Source organism: Gymnogyps californianus, unplaced genomic scaffold, assembly GCF_018139145.2.
Source record: "Gymnogyps californianus isolate 813 unplaced genomic scaffold, ASM1813914v2 HiC_scaffold_82, whole genome shotgun sequence".
NCBI classification, from domain to species: domain Eukaryota; kingdom Metazoa; phylum Chordata; class Aves; order Accipitriformes; family Cathartidae; genus Gymnogyps; species Gymnogyps californianus.
In genome coordinates this window covers 81,012-96,727 of record NW_026114475.1, presented here as the reverse complement: position 1 = coordinate 96,727, position 15,716 = coordinate 81,012, and the positions used below count along the sequence as shown (strand labels likewise).

The 15,716-nt window shown below is 42.6% G+C and overlaps 1 protein-coding gene across 1 annotated transcript; it reads left to right on the top strand.

Annotated features, from left to right (window-relative positions):
* Positions 1-1,388: 1,388 nt before the first annotated feature.
* Positions 1,389-13,910, top strand: LOC127029144 (leucine-rich repeat and fibronectin type III domain-containing protein 1-like protein). The gene is made up of 2 exons (XM_050914782.1): positions 1,389-2,764; positions 13,207-13,910. Exons 1-2 carry the CDS (start codon positions 1,389-1,391, stop codon positions 13,715-13,717), a joined length of 1,887 nt encoding a protein of 628 aa, XP_050770739.1. The 3' UTR covers positions 13,718-13,910.
* Positions 13,911-15,716: the final 1,806 nt, after the last annotated feature.

Sequence of the window (15,716 nt, the reverse complement as noted above, 5' to 3'; positions counted from 1 at the left end):
ACTCAGCAGATTATGCTCTTGTCCCCAGCTTTGTGCTAAACCGAGGACCGTGTCTTGTGTTGCATTGCTTGTTCTCAAAGGCAGTAGCTGATTATTTTTGCACTGCGTTTACCCACTATATGAAGGAATTGCCACGCGGAACTAACTTTAATCAGCTGTGGCCTCTAGTGTGCTAGAGCTTGTATGTGAAGTAAAACTACGTGTGCTCATTTGCAAAAAGACCACTATCCTTCTTTTGGAGTAGGATTTGCCAGCTGGAGTTTGGAATCGGGTTGTGCAAGGACACTCGCACGAAACGCATAGTTTGAGTCCTTTACGTTGCAGATTGGGAGGTTTAGCCTTCATGGTTGCTTGAGTCACCACACTTAATGCTTAGCAATTTTCCAGCTAGCTGGAGGTAAAGTAGAAATGAAAATCTACCCTTGGTATAGCAGGCAAGCACTTCAGATACAATGGGAAATAACTTGGCATACACAAGATTTCACAGAGATAATGTCATTGACCAAACCCATGTGCAATTATGAAATTTATTTTTCTAAAGCTGCTACCTGTGCTGCACAGAAAAAAAAAATATATATATACCCGCTTCTCTGATGGAACCCAGCCTTGCTTTTCAGAAATGCCTTTGAAGGTATTTCTCCTTCTTATTTGCTGTAGAAGTTTTAGACCCCTGCCACCTCCTGGGGAAAAAACCAAAGCCTTGTCCTTAAAACATGCATTTCTGCAAAGAGCTCACTGCTCGACACAGGTAAGACTGAGGAGGGGCATAGGTGAGGTTGAGGGGTAAGACAAAAAAGTTGTTGGACATCTATAATGGCAAAAAAGTGAGGGGAGCATAATCACAAAGTAATGAAGTGATATGCAGGTTGAAATGAGGTTCTAGCCGCAGCAAACAGTCGGATGTGCGTAGAGAGTTGTATAGATGGTACTTTTAACCTCAAAAAATTTGTATATTTATTTGCTTTTCCCCCTCACATGCCTCTCACCAAGCATCAACTTCACATCTTGCTTTGTTCCACTTATTAAAGTACAACTGTCGACACTGTTGGTTGTGAAGAGCTGCTAGTAGGTAGATAACCCCGTTAGCGCATCCCAGAGCAGCAGCAGTGACGGACTGTTGCCTCGCAGTCAGTCTGAAGTGTTGCTGTCAGGAGGAGAGCGGAGCCAAACTAGCACAGAACTAGAAGCTCTTAGCTCTAAACCCATCCAAGTTAATATCAGCAGGTAATTTTAGTATTGTCTCGGAAAGCGTTTCCAGTTTGCACAGGCGGACTTGTAATGAAAACTTCAATGTAAACCTATTTGTAATGCCCAATTAAAATACATTTACATGGATTTCTTCTTTTTTTTTTTGTTTTTCCCCCTTTAGGTCTGTTATTTTTCTTACGATGGAAAGGCTGGTTGTCTATCTACTGGTTATTAGCACAGCTGTGAAGGCCATGATGTGTCCCAAAAGATGCATGTGTCAAAACCTGTCTCCATCCTTCACAATTCTCTGTACGAAGACGGGGCTTCTCTTTGTGCCCCCCAGTATTGACAGGAGAACAGCAGAACTAAGGTTAATGGATAACTTTATCACTACACTTAGGAGAAAAGATTTTGCAAACATGACTAATCTGATTCACTTGACACTATCGAGGAATACAATAAGTCAAATCATGCCTTACGCATTTTTTGATCTTAAAGGCCTTCACGCCTTACACTTGGATAGTAATAGACTGACTTACATCAATGAAGATCATTTCAAAGGTTTAATTAACCTTCGACATTTAATACTCAGTAACAATCAATTAAACTATATCTCTCCTGGGTCATTGGATGACTTTATTGAAACAATTGAAGACCTGGATCTGTCCTACAACAATCTCGTTAACGTTCCTTGGGAAACAATTGCCAAACTTTCTAATGTCAATACGGTCAGTTTGGATCATAATCTCATTGAGTTTGTGCCAGAGGGAATCTTCTCAAACCTTCACAAACTTGCCCGTCTAGACATGACCTCCAACAAGCTGAAAAAGATCCCTCCTGATCCTTTGTTTTCCAGAATTCCGGTGTACGCCAAGTCTAAAGGATCTCCGCTGTCATCCCTGGTGCTTAGCTTCGGAGGGAATCCTTTGCACTGCAACTGCGAACTCGTGTGGCTGAGACGTCTCACCAGAGAAGATGATTTAGAAACCTGCGCCTCTCCGCCAGAACTGATGGGCAAATACTTTTGGTCTATTAAAGAGGAGGAATTTGTCTGTGAACCCCCAATGATAACACACCGAACCCCAAAACTAACAGTGACAGAAGGCCAAAGCGTCTCTTTGAAGTGCAAAGCTGTCGGCGATCCAGATCCCTACGTTCGCTGGATCTCACCCGATGGGAAGCTGGTCTCTAACACGTCTAGGACGATTTCTTACGAGAATGGTACTCTGGATATTTTGGTTACTTCTTTGACTGACAAGGGCACGTTTACCTGCATAGCATCAAACGCTGCGGGAGAGTCGACGGCTCCAGTCGAACTCCTCGTTACCCCATACCCTAACCTTGCTAACAGCACCAACTGCGATAAAGACGCGGAGCCTGGCCCCTCAGATATTCTCATATCCGCCAAGTCAAGCTTTCCAAACGAAACGAAGGCTCAGCAAGAGAAGGTGGTCGTGGTCGCTGAGCTGACGTCGTCCTCTGCTCTTATCCAGTGGCCTTCTCAGCATCACCTCCCTGCGATTCGAATGTACCAGATTCAGTATAACAGTTCTGCCGACGACATACTAGTGTACAGGTAACCCTGCTCGCATACCCGTGCTCATACCTCTGTGAAGTAGGTAGTGGCAGTAAGAAAAAAGGATGATAGCATAGTTTGACGTATTCCATGTAGTGAGAGCTAAGATAGCAAGCAGGAACTGTAAATGAGGGGATGAGGAGACAATGGCTGCCTTAGACTTCGCTCGTTAAACTCCCGTTGTTGAGGAGTTACACTATTAAAACTAATAATACATCTGCTTCTGTGCTGCCTCTTGAGGATCTCTAAACTCTTTACAGACATAATTAAGTTTCATAGTCCAGTTTAATGGACCAAGTGAAGCTGATGAGCAATATCTTAGTTGTTAACATTTAAGGAAATTGAGATGGAGATTTTAGTTACCTTTTATGCTGATTAAGTGTAATTATTTTACTTAAAAATATGGAGAAGAGAGAAGAAATCAAGATGCCTAAAGTTGCGAGATGCCCAAAGCAACATTCTGCCTGCGTGGATATGGCCTTACCATGTTATGCCAAACCTTCAGCCCGCATCAGTCGCTGCGCGCTTCCTTTTCTCCACTTTTGTGGTGTCGTGGGGATAAAACTCACTGGTATGAACTGGACACTGCACAGAAAGTTTTAGGTTACGTATTTTCTGTGGATTTCACGCTTGTCCGCTGAGGCTTATTTGGTAAAATTGACTTGGGAATAACTATTTAAGTCTCAGTGGACAGCATGCAGATCAAGTTTACAGCCGCTCCCCTCTGCAGGGGTGGCTGGGTTTCTGATTATCTGCCTTTCTGTTTATAGGCTTTATGCCTTTCTGTTTATAGGCTTTTGTTTGGGATTAACTGGGGGTGGAAGGGATAGGGAGGGGTAGAATGACTTTAAAGTGGGAGCTAGCGTTTGATTCGGACTTAATGTTTCATAGCTGTGCGCTTCATAAGGATGATAACTTCTCTAAACGGAGTGATAATGATTTTTCTAATGTAATGCCACTGGTTGCACTGAAGTTTGGAGTGGAGCAAGCGAAAGGAGAAGGACATCAAATAGCTTCAGAAATATACCTGAAAGTTTGGGTTCAAATATCCTGCTTTAGTCAGCAGTCCCCTAAGGAAAGGAATGTAGGATGGTTGTTCTGCTAGGATTGCTATTTCAAATACCTACCGTTGCAAGCAAATTCTTGTAAAAAAAAAAAAAATTTTTAAAAAATGGAACTGTGTATGAAAATTGCCTGAAGTCCTTGAAATAGACGTTTCACTTGACAGTCACTTGGGATTTTTCAGAAGTCTCATGTTAAAATGCCCATCCCCAGAGACTCTTTGAGGAAGGAGGCCATCCATCCTCCCGTTGTCAGGGCTACGAGCTAGAAAGGAAGCAGGAGGACTCGGTGAGGGGAAGGAAGGGTCTCTTAAGAGGGGGTGGGAGGATGCCTTGTTGGTATCTGACAGGGACGGTGAGGAGCTGGCTGGAAGATGAAGCCTCATTTAATTGTCAGCTGTGAGAACATTTGTGACATTGCTGTTTGAAAGGAGTGCGAAGTTGCGAAATGAAGGGAAATGCGAAGCAGAGATGTCTCGATAGCTGTGGCTGGGGTTTCTAAAGGGATTTTATTCAATTCTCCCACTAGAAAGTAAAGTGAAGCAAGCGACGTGAGAAGCAGCTAGAGCTGGTGGGTGCATCGCAGGCACGGCCAGTCGTGTAAGAGAGTTGTTTAATGGGATTTTTCATCCTTTGCCATAACAGCTGGTCAGCCGACTTGGCAGCCTTCATGCAATTGCAGCAATTTGTTCTCGATGAGTTTTAAACTTCCCAAAGTCTCTAAAAATAAATGAGTGACTCATGTGGTAGCTTGTTAATAAACCTGTAGAGTTGAATGCTGCTGCTGCTGCTGCTGCTGAATGGCCTTGTTCCTAAAGAAGAAACGGGGAAGAATACTATGTTTCCATGCCCCTTTCTCGGCCCAGATTCCTGTTAACTGAGAGGCTCAGGTCGGTAACAAAACCAGAAAATACTTGATGCTTCAAATCACAGAGCAGGGATTTCAAATAATACAATGTAATAGACTGTAGTATAATGGGCGTCTCAAAGATGAAAATTCATGTGTTCTCGTTCAGTTCCCACAGTGAGCAATCGTCAAATATAGATCATTAAAGGAAGTTTTGTGCTAAAGTGAGAGGAATGGTAATTGGGTAGCAATTCTGCATTTGCAGTTGTCTGAACAACTGCTGCTTCAAGTTATGCTATAAATGTCGGAGTGTTTTGAGTGCATTAATGTGCACTGGAGATAAGAGGAGTCCCCAGGTTTCTTTGCTGACCCTTTGCATGGTCAAGACCCCTCTCAGACTCCGTGTTTCTGGTAAGGTATATAAACATCTGTTTCACGGAGTCAGTCTGTTGCTGTATGAAGATGTAAATAGATGCGTAGTAGCATACCCAGCAGTGGCAGTGCTTCAGTCCTGCCAAAGGAGTTTTACAGAAGATGAAAAGCTTCCTTCTACCTAGAGCAGACCGCGTAATTTATTTCTGGCAGGCGATAGCTTGCTGCCTGGGAAAAGTATTAAGCGGTGCAGGATGCATCAGAAACCTGTCGCTTCCGTCAAGTTGAGCGGTACCAAGGGAAGAGCAGTTGCTATGGCAACTTTGCTTTATCTTGAGAATTTAAGTTGCTCCTTTGACTCCTTTTTTTCCTCACCTTTCCATTTCCTTCTCCCTCTGGATAGGTAAGTGCGGGTAAGCGCATGTTCATCTGTGCCCATGCTAGGAGCCTATGGAAGTAAACGAGGGAGATGATATTCTTCCTAATTTTCCCTTTGGACTGCAATCAAATTATCCTTTCATGTATGTGAGAATAACGGATATGCCCTGCACGTGGTTACACCGCCTGCGTACACTTGCACATAAGCGCACCATAATTGCTCCTTGTCGTTCCTAGTTTGGGAGATTCACAACACATAGCCACACGGCGGTTTTCCCGGGGGTGAATGTGGAAAGAAAAACAGGAGTTGTGCTTCTGGCTCCGCCAGTTACTGTTGTCTCAGGTGAGTCGCTTAACTCCTCTCTTTCTGTGAAATGGAAACGATCACATTGACCTGTCTCCTGGGACAGGGGTTAGCAAAATTGAAGAAGGCAGACATTAGTTATGGAGAAAGAGAATTGCATCAGAGTGAAGCATCTGGCAAGATGAGTAGCAACAAGCCAGAATCAGTAAATTAAGGCGCAGGTAGCAATTTGTGGAAAGCATCAATATTGAAAGTAAGAGCGTTGTTTGTTTGCAGAAGAAAGGTTGGAAACTGTGTTGTGCAGCCATGTATAGAGTGAATCAAGAATCGTAATAGCCACTTGGCGCAGCTTTTCCTTCTCTGAGATATAAATGGATCTGTATTCTTTAAACAGCTTACAGTCTTGATGCTGATTACAGTTCCTGTGCAATTTGGACTTCACAATGCTATAATTTTAGTTTAGCTGTTGTTGCTCAAGTGCCCTGCCCAGGTTTCCAGTGCTAGTCTTGGGGAAGAGATATCAGCAGAACTGACCTTTCGACACTAAAAGAGTAGAGACAAATATTGTACAAGCTTTAGAAAGCAATAATTAATCTGGGAGAGAAGCCACGCTATTTTATTGCTGCTTTGTCGTGCTGCGCGCACACGTTTGTGTGTATGTATAGATGAAAATGCACTTCTTTTGTATGCTGATATAGTTCATAAGTATCTTTGTGAAAATGACTCCTTGCGTTAGGTTACGGGATGAAAGGCTCATCTCCACAGGACCCTGGGCCACCTTGCTCTTGTAGCCTCCCTTGGTGTGCAAGAGAGAAGTGGGGCAGCAACTGATGCTCACAATCCCCTGAAGGGAACTGCAGGTGCTCCTATTTTGTCTGCCGGTGCTTCCTCAAATGGTCAGCAAATTAAAAAAAAAAAGAAAGAAAAAAGTGATTCTGTATTTCTGAGCTAGGCTGGATAAACTTCAATTTGTACCACAGCTGATGTAAGCAGCAGATTACTAATGCTTCATAACAGTCTGATTGATGTCCTAGTCAATTAGAAGCTGGATTTCCTAACATCAAAGGCAATAGTCTCCTAAGCATTGAATTTAATCTTTCATAGCTAGCGATCATCTAACTTTAATTAGCTGCAACTACATGCTATAAATTAGAAGATGAGTATTTAATAGTGATGCTTCTCTATAGATAATTGAAAGACTATATATTGCATAAAACTGCTGATTATATGTCCTTGTTTTCTCTGTTGAGAGAAAAACTTGGCAATTGAGAGGCAGACCACTTTTAATACGGAGTACAAAGTACCGTTGTTTAAAGGGCAGAGCTGTCACTCGTGGGGAAAAGGTGATATATTGCCAGATCAATATAGCAATGATTACATCTGTTGCGTGAAAAGCAGTTGGAATCAGCCACGCTACGTCTGCTCCAAAATTCTTAAATTAGTTCAGTGCGGTGCAACGGAAAGCCTCAGGACCGTGCTAGATTTCACACAGTGAAGTTTGCGAGAGGTCTTCTAGCTCCTCGTCGGTCAGGCACGTGCCGGAAGACGTTGTGTTTCCTTTCTGGGTGCCCTTGACACACTGGAGCCTGCACGTGCGCCCGTATGGACGGACTCAGGTTTGCAGGTAGCGCGACGTGCCTCTCAACCGGTGGAGCTGCTGTGTGTGCGTGCAGTAACTGTAGTGATTTTTGGAGTGTGTCGGCGGGATTGCCGTGGTTATCCGGCAAGCCTGCACGCGAGCGGTGGCTGTTTGTCAGGAGGAAATCTTGGACAAATGGCCATGTTTGCATTTCTTCACCGGGCCAGCAGTCATTCCTCAAAAAGGAGGCTGTATCAACGGAAGTCCAGAAATACGAGAGCCATCTGACATCTGTAAATATAGGGGATCACGCGACTTGTTACTCTTTGGCTTTAATTTTGGTAGCTTTTTTCCTTATCTTGCAGCGTAGCAGTTGTCATGGCAGCTTCCAGGCTTCTTCGGGGAGTTTCTCCTTGGAAACCTCTTCTTCAGGTTTCCCTTTATGGGGAAAAGCCTTATGTTCTCATAGTTGACTGCGCGCTGAGTTAATGGGGATTACCCTTACAAAGTTGGAATCCTCAGATCACGGAGGTTAACGAGGTTGCCCACCTGATTGCTGCTGGAGCTGCACCATCGTTTATAAAAATAAGACCTTGCGAATGCAAATGATGGATGGTAGTTGTTGCATTATGGAGAGATCATTCAAAGATGAAATATCAATGTCTTGTTTCCCAAGCATTGAAGATGCTGTGCTTTTTTTGGAGGAGGAAAACATCCCTGTTTACTTTTGTACTGTTGATGCAAAAGTATGATTTTTTTTTATTATTTTTTTTTTAAATAGTATGAATAAGAATCAATTGCTGTCATTGCTTCTATCGGAAATTTTGGCATGATTTGTGTGGAAGCTCTATAAATAAGAAACCTGCCATCAGTGCTTCATAAGTGTCTGTATCTTCTGATGCACGGTCATTTCATTTCCAGACTGCAGCATCAACCATGTGAAAATAATTCTTTTGAAAAATGCAGCCAGCAGCTTGGGTTCAGTAATGGTCTAGGATTTTATGCTGTCTTAGAATGGTGTTTGTTGTTGTTGTTGTTGTTACCTCCACAGATGTCATAGATCGTATTGGGGTCTCGGTGGGTGTTTCTGTGAAAAAACCAGCCTCTATACTGATTGCTTTTGAATCCCTTTAATCAGCGGAGTAAACTGGGCGCTCAGGAGTTTGACAGAATCAGTTCAAAAAGACCTCCCGTCCCTGGGGTCCCTCCAACACCTCAAATTCCCCATCCCTTCCTTCCACCCCTGCCCTTCCCCTCCCAACTGAACAGCTGAAATGGCAGAAAAGAAATTCTGGTTTTTTTCAAACCTTCGAAATGGCGGCGTTGGATTGGGGGCAGAGGGGTTGGCCAAAGTAAAAGTGATTAATTTGAGGCAGTCTGGCCACAGTATGACATTTTCCTATGGGCAGCATCGTTATCAGTTAGAGTCCAAACAAAAGACTCCATCTCTATTTCGAGCTGCTCCGTTTATGTTGTTGTTGTTGACAATGTTGCTAGGAAATATTTCCAATCTCACAAAATGATGTTTTGTCAGAAGTTTTGTGAGCAGATTTCACAGTTGAGTTTTCACCAAAGGGCTTTACTTGTTACTGGCTGACTACAGATGGCAGGGGAAATGCTGGCACGGATTATGGTTTATAGATGTTAGCGCTTTTAAACGAGTTACGTTAGCACTGTTTGTTTAAACCTGAACAGTTAGTGTTCTGCTATTGTTCCCTTTGAAAGATGGTGCTTGTGGGCCGACACCGAGCACGTGGAGACTCTGTGACCTTAGAGATGTCAGAGAAAAGGTAGTATACTTTCAGCTACAAAAAAAAATGATTTGAGGGAATTGTGTCTAAACCCACAGTTTCAGCAGCTTTTATAGGTAACAGGAAGCTAGCTCCTGATGAAACTAATGTAAAGAGGGTTTTTGAGGAAAAAACTGATGGGTAGTTATTGTGAAATAACATAATAACATTTCTTGAAGAATTAAAAAAAGACCAAAAACCCCCAAAAGAAGAGCCAAGAAAAAGGTTTTTGCGTCCCCGGAGATTCGAGAATCTCCTGGCAGACATGGTATTTTGGTTTCTGTATCGCTATTGTGAAATGCCTTTCATGCAAACTAATTATTTAAGTAAATGACTTTGCTGCCAGCTCGTAGTTTGAGATGGAATAATTCCACTGAGAGGTTGATAAGCTTTACCCGGCTCAGAATCACAGTGCCCCTATATCCCAGTCGCTTGGGGTTGTCAAAGATCGTATGGCATCCTGAGTGTGTTTCGTAACAAACCTACAATCTAGTCAATGGTGCTTAAACTGGTTTTAGGTCAAACTAAGTGCTAATGGAGATGTTTGTTCTGAAGATGCCATTCTCTAAACTGTAGGCTGCGGGTTCTGGTAGAATGATAAAGTTTTCAGATGATACACTTGCTCCCAATATCTACCCACATGCTTTCTGGCCTTTCCTACAAGTCCTGGCCGTTCACTGCAGCCCGGCACTAAAGACCTGCCTTTGTTACAACCGCTATACTCGATCTTGTGCTAATTTGTCAAGCTGATTGAATTTAACCACTATTCGATCATTTATAGCATTACTGAAATAAAATAAATATGGTATAGGGAAGACTGTTCTGCAGAAGTGAATTTTCTGCAGGCATAAGCAAGAAAACATGCAGAGGTTAACTACTGACATGGCTGTAGGCAGACTGCCTACTCAGTTGTGAGCTGTCCTGACTCATTTGTAGAGGTTTCCTTGAAACTTCCTAAATATGCCAAAATAGCTGCCTTTCCCGGGAGACATGTCTGCGAATAACTGCTTAGCCAGTAAAGAAACCTTATCTTCTACCTTATCGAGACTATATGCTTCTCCTTATTCGTGGAGCTGAAAATAGCCTTGTATTACCAGAAAAGCGGACAGAAATCAAATATATATTTGGTCTTATTCAACATTTGTACAGAAGATTTGCACAGGAGATCAGAAAGGCCTTCGTTTAGAACCTCCTCTTTTTGATGACAGCTACCCTAAAAGTATGGCAGCAATAGCTGGGCACACTGTAATACAGCATATGCTGTACGTCGCTTTCCATGGAAATTAGTCAAATTTCAATACCGAATTCTTCATTGAATAATCCTGACACTAATGCAATGCAGAAAGTTGTTTGAAAGAGGAAAAGTGAGCATCAAAGGCTGCTGAATAAGGCAAATAATATGGACATTAAGCTAGAAAACAGTACTTTGCATAATTTTTGCAATTATACCTCCCTCTCACATGGGCAGACTCCTAAAGACTAGAAAGATGCTTTCTGTATGGCGTTTCCTTTCTGTTCCTGTTGCTTAGCTGGTCTTCTAAATGGTGCTGCCTTCTGCAGAGGTTATCTGTGATATCCCTTAATTTTTTTTACATATTGTGCCCTGAGGTTCGGCGACGGTTTTGTTGATGTCAGGCAATTTGAGACTTTGTGCCACGGATGCAGTTGCCAGCAGTATTTTTCTGGGAGGCATGACTGATTTCAAAGCCTTTTAGTGTCAAAGGCAGGCAACTAAATTCTCCATCTTCGCAGTCGCATCCCTTTGTATGACAAGCAAGAATCTTCTGCTTAGTTTCAGTGGAACTTGGTGTTTGAACTGAGGGAGGAACGCAGTCCAGTCTGAGCCCACGGCGTTCTCTTGTCGTGTCTGGCCACTAGGAAATGCGGCTAAACAGAAGACTGAAAAGTTAATTAGATATTTGTCTGATAATTGATAATGGTATATGTTTTAGGAAGGTGAACGTCAAGTCACAGAGCAAACTGAGTGGTGCTCTGCGAAGCACCAGCCACGCCTGCCAGCTGAGCATCGAGGGCCACGTTCACGTGGTGAGTGTGGGAGAATCGCCGGCTACACACTACCAAAAGTCGTACCTGGAAAAGCAAAGGCTCGATGAATTGCTTTCTGGAGTCCTAGTGCAGCGAGACAACATAACCTCGGTGTTTTCTTTCACGTGGTGTAACGTTATATAATGACAGCGCCGAATTAAATTTGTGGAAGAAAGGAAAGAGCAAGGAGCACGATGTACTTCGAGGATTTAGTGGTCAGCCGATACAGGAGATGTATAACTGTAGAGCAGCAATCACAACAAAAGGCTTGTTCCATAAAGTAATGCTTGCAGGGCAGAGAAGGGATGAGTCTGTTGTTAATGCTTGCAGCTGGGAGACCTCATTCTGCATTGCCTGCACTCCGACTGAGTAACAGTGGCCACGAGGAATTTCAAGGGCTTGTTCCGCTGGTCTCAAGCAGTTGCTAGCTTTGCACGTTTCCTCCTACACTAATGTTGGATTAAATTTCTCATTATGTACATGCTAGGAGTTGTTTGGGTGTTTCAATTTGACAAATGAATCTTTGTGTAGTTTCCTCTCAAACCCTGTTTTTCCTGCAGTAAAAATCTCGTTAGCCTTACAGCCCAGCACGCGGCCACATTCTGTGGAGGTCGTGAAGCTGCTGTTACAAATTAAGGCTGGGGCAACAGTTATGAGTTGCGCTTTGGGAAATTCAAATGGGACACTAGGGGAAAAATATCTACTAGGAGGGTAGTTTTATGCTGGAATGGTGCTTGGAGAGCTCGTGGAAAGTTTTCAAATGCTGGCTAGGCAGAAGCGTGGTTGACCTGATCTCCTGTTTGTGATAGTACTGCTCTGCGTGGGAAGCTGGGCTGGAGATCTCTGGGGGTCTCCTCCTTTAGCGTTTCTAGGAATCTGTGACGGTGCACGTACATCGACAAGGGAGTGGTTTTGTTTTTTCATAGTCACAGAAATTCGGTTGTTATAAATGAAGTGGTAGCAGCCATGTGTTGGGAGGATGTTCTTTTGAAGGTGTAGCTCTTCTTTCTTTCCAGTCGAAGCATCCTTAGTCCCACGGATGACTACTTGGAAAAGACTGTATGACAAGTGGTTAGTCTTCACCACCACCACCTTTGTGGCCAGGAGAAGGCCACGTGCCCCCCCACTATAAATGGATGTAGTTTCACTGGCTCCTCTGCAACAGTGCTACTTTATTCCAGTGAGGAATCTGAGCCAAACATAGGGAGAGCTGGTCTGCAATGAGATACTGCGATTCGTATGGTCATGACTGGGATCTGTGGGAATTTGTGACATAGCATGTAGCTCTTCTTTTGGGATCCTTCTCATCTGTCGATTTAGTACGATTGCTACTTTGTGGTAAAGGAACATTTGGAATTGACAGAGAACAACCTCAATGGTAGGGTTGCATCAAGGTAAGGAAGTCAGTATGTGCTGTTATTGGGCGGCAAAAGCTCCGCTTAGTTGCAAGCGCGTACGCTTTGCTCTGATTCTTCTTACCGGTCACCTGATTGCGAGACACTGAGCATCACGGAGCTGTTAGAAGATGGAAATAAGGTTAAGCTGTAGACCAAAGGTTTGAGTTTGCCTTTTTCCCTTGATCTTCAAAATGTGCTTCCTGGGATGTAAAATTACTAAAATACATTTTAGAGTTTAATTTTACCCTTTTCTGCCATTTAAGTCCTTAAGTATCTTGCTTCAGTTCCTTTGGTTTTTTGAAAGGCTGACTGTATTCCATTCTGCGTGGGGCGTGTTATGCCCTTTTATGCTGAAACTGTGGAAATTTAAGATAATGCAGATCAAATCAATAGATCAAGTGTGACTTCTCCTCTGGCCATTGGTAAGCGTGTGCACTCTAGTCCATGTTCGTCTGAAATAATAGCCAAGGTAAAGACATTGACGTTGCTAAAATTTGTATCTTCCATCCCTACCGAGTAACCTAGGGAATGCTAGATTTTTGCTGCCTGGTCCGGTTGCCGTGCTCATCTTCTGCTCTGTTCGTTTCCTCACAGCGGCACTGAGAGTCAAAAGAGCTCTCCTTAGCTTGATCAACTTGGATGTTTACTGTATTCATTTTCTCTTACAGGATGATTCCAGCTGCTAGTAAATCCTTCTTCTTGACTGATCTGGTTGCAGGACGTGAGTACGACCTCTGTGTTCTTGCTGTTTATGATGATGGATTGACATCTTTGACCGCAACCAGAGTGATCGGATGCGTGCAGTTCACAACCCAGGAAGAATACAAACAATGCCGATCCCTTCACGCGCAGTTTCTTGGAGGAACCATGATCATCATTATTGGGGGTATCATTGTGGCTTCAGTTCTTGTTTTCATCTTCATCCTCCTCATGAAATATAAAGTCTACAACAACCACCACAAAAATAAAACTACTAAAGTTAATAACGTCTGCTCTCAAACCAATGGAAGCCAAAGTGGCTCGATGGCTCGATCCACTTCTAAACTTGCAGAGAGGCGGGAAAGTTTGCACCAGGAATGCTCGGGCTCTTCCATCAAAGGAAAAACTGTTGTAGATTTGGATTGTGAAAAAGTGACTCCAACCAACACAACCTTTTTAACAACTGATCCGTTATCTTAATGGCCATTTGATGGAACAGGACACACCAAGGTGGTATTGCTTGAAACATTTTAATGCGAGTGGTTGTATTTTAAGCTTCACTACTATTGTCTATTTTTAAGATCAGATGGTTTAAAAAATATTTTTTTAATCTGTATACAGTTCTTGCATTCTTAACTATTTTGTTTCAATATATTAAATATAAGTGTGTGATTTACAAGATTTTTTTACTGGTTCTTTTATAGCATACACCTCTGGTATCAAGGCAGCAGCATTGCTAAATTCTGCTAGGTTTGTCTTTGGTGAAATGCACTGTTTTTTCATTTGGTTACCAACCAGCAGCAAAATTGTACTCTCAGGATCCTCAGACTTCCTTTCTCACTTAGCAGAGTCACTTAGCAGCTTAAACTACTCATCTCTTCAAGGATTGTTTTGTTATAAAAAGTTACTAGCTTCTCAATACGGAGTTATTTTTTGCCATAGGTGTGTTGTATACATGCTGCTCACAAAAGAAGTAAAATTAGCAGAGGTTCCCCACAGGAAAAAAAAAACAACAAAAAAAGATACTTCTAAAAAAAGGAGACAGAAAATTGAAAGTACTTTAAGTACTTTAGCACATTATCTCAATTATTCAGTGGCACAGAAATACGAACTCGTATTGTTTGCTTTGTAACGGCTGTTATCTGTTGAGACTGTGCCTTTGAGAAACCTCCTCTTGTTCTCGGTAGTCAAGATTTACTGTTGTTTGGGCAGGAAGACGACCTGTTTTTGTTCTTTCTAAATTGTAAAACTTCACAAACCGGTTGAAATTAGATGTGTTTCGCCGTGCACGTTTTTGCTATGCTGCAAACCATGCCATAGTCTCCCCCCTCTGAAAGCGTACTGGTGAAGGTATTTTTTTTCTTTTTTTTTTGTTGGTAAATTTGTTGATTGAGGACCCACAGATTAAAGCTTCCGTGTCCTGAGGCACACTGCACTATCTCACTGTGACATTGCATCTCCAGATGGCTTTTATATCAGTCTCTTATTTCTGTAATAATGCATGAAGTGTAATGTAAGTGGCTGATAGATGAATTATGTGAACGTGTCTGGTCAAGTCATTTTAATGCATCATATGAATAATGAAATGTTCCTTTTGTTTCAAGGGATACTGTCAGGTCGAGATGGGCCCGAAGTTTAGGTTCTGAAATACCTTTTACAAAGCCCACGAGGAGCTGGTGACCTCAGCTAAACAAAATGTCCCCTCTGCCATCCTCACTGGTTGGTGATTTTTTTGCGTTGTTTTGATCCTTGGCTTCGAAAGCAAAACAAGAAAGAACATGAATACTTTTTATTTATTAAACCTCAAGAAATGGAATGTGTGAAAGCAATTGACAGGAGAGGCTTGCAAGCTTGGGTCTTTTAAGGTGATTGTGTCACAACTTGGCAATTAACAGAAAGAAAAGTGTTTTTCCTAAGACTGTCCCTTTAGCAGACTCAAAATATTTCTCCTGTTTGGATACGAACGAATGGGCCACGAAAAGTTGCCTGGCAGACAGCCACAAGCTGTTTAACTACACAGCAATTAAGTACTGTATTTTAATAGAGTTAGTCTTAGAACTGCCAAAGTCTGAGGCATTTTTTGATGTTTCGGTGATGCACAGGTTTGCTGAGGCCTATGTCCTGTTTTGATTCTCAAACATAAATGGAGGAAAAAGCAATCTGAAGGGATTCTGTTATCAGGTATATTTGTGACGGTGAGGTAAGACTATGCAGCTACACTTACGTTAGTTTTCTTTAAAAAAAAAAAAAAAAGCTGTATGTGCAACTGTGCAAATGGATGCTTCTTGTTATGTAGATGATTATGACTGTGTCTGTGCTTTCCTGGATTTTCCTCTGGCTTCTGTCTGCCTTCCAGGGACGCAGACTCTGCCTTCCAGGCACGCAGACTCATCACTGGCACTCCTAAGGTACAACCACCTGAACCTGCCTATGGTCACCGATTTGAAATGCTCTTGTAATCCCCACCTCTTCCAGAGAG

Bases quoted from the DNA above. Each gene is read 5' to 3' on its own strand.
- LOC127029144 (XM_050914782.1), top strand. From the start codon at position 1,389: ATGGAAAGGCTGGTTGTCTATCTACTGGTTATTAGCACAGCTGTGAAG. The intron at 2,765-13,206 runs GTAACCCTGCTC...TTTCTCTTACAG, and splicing joins GACGACATACTAGTGTACAG to GATGATTCCAGCTGCTAGTA.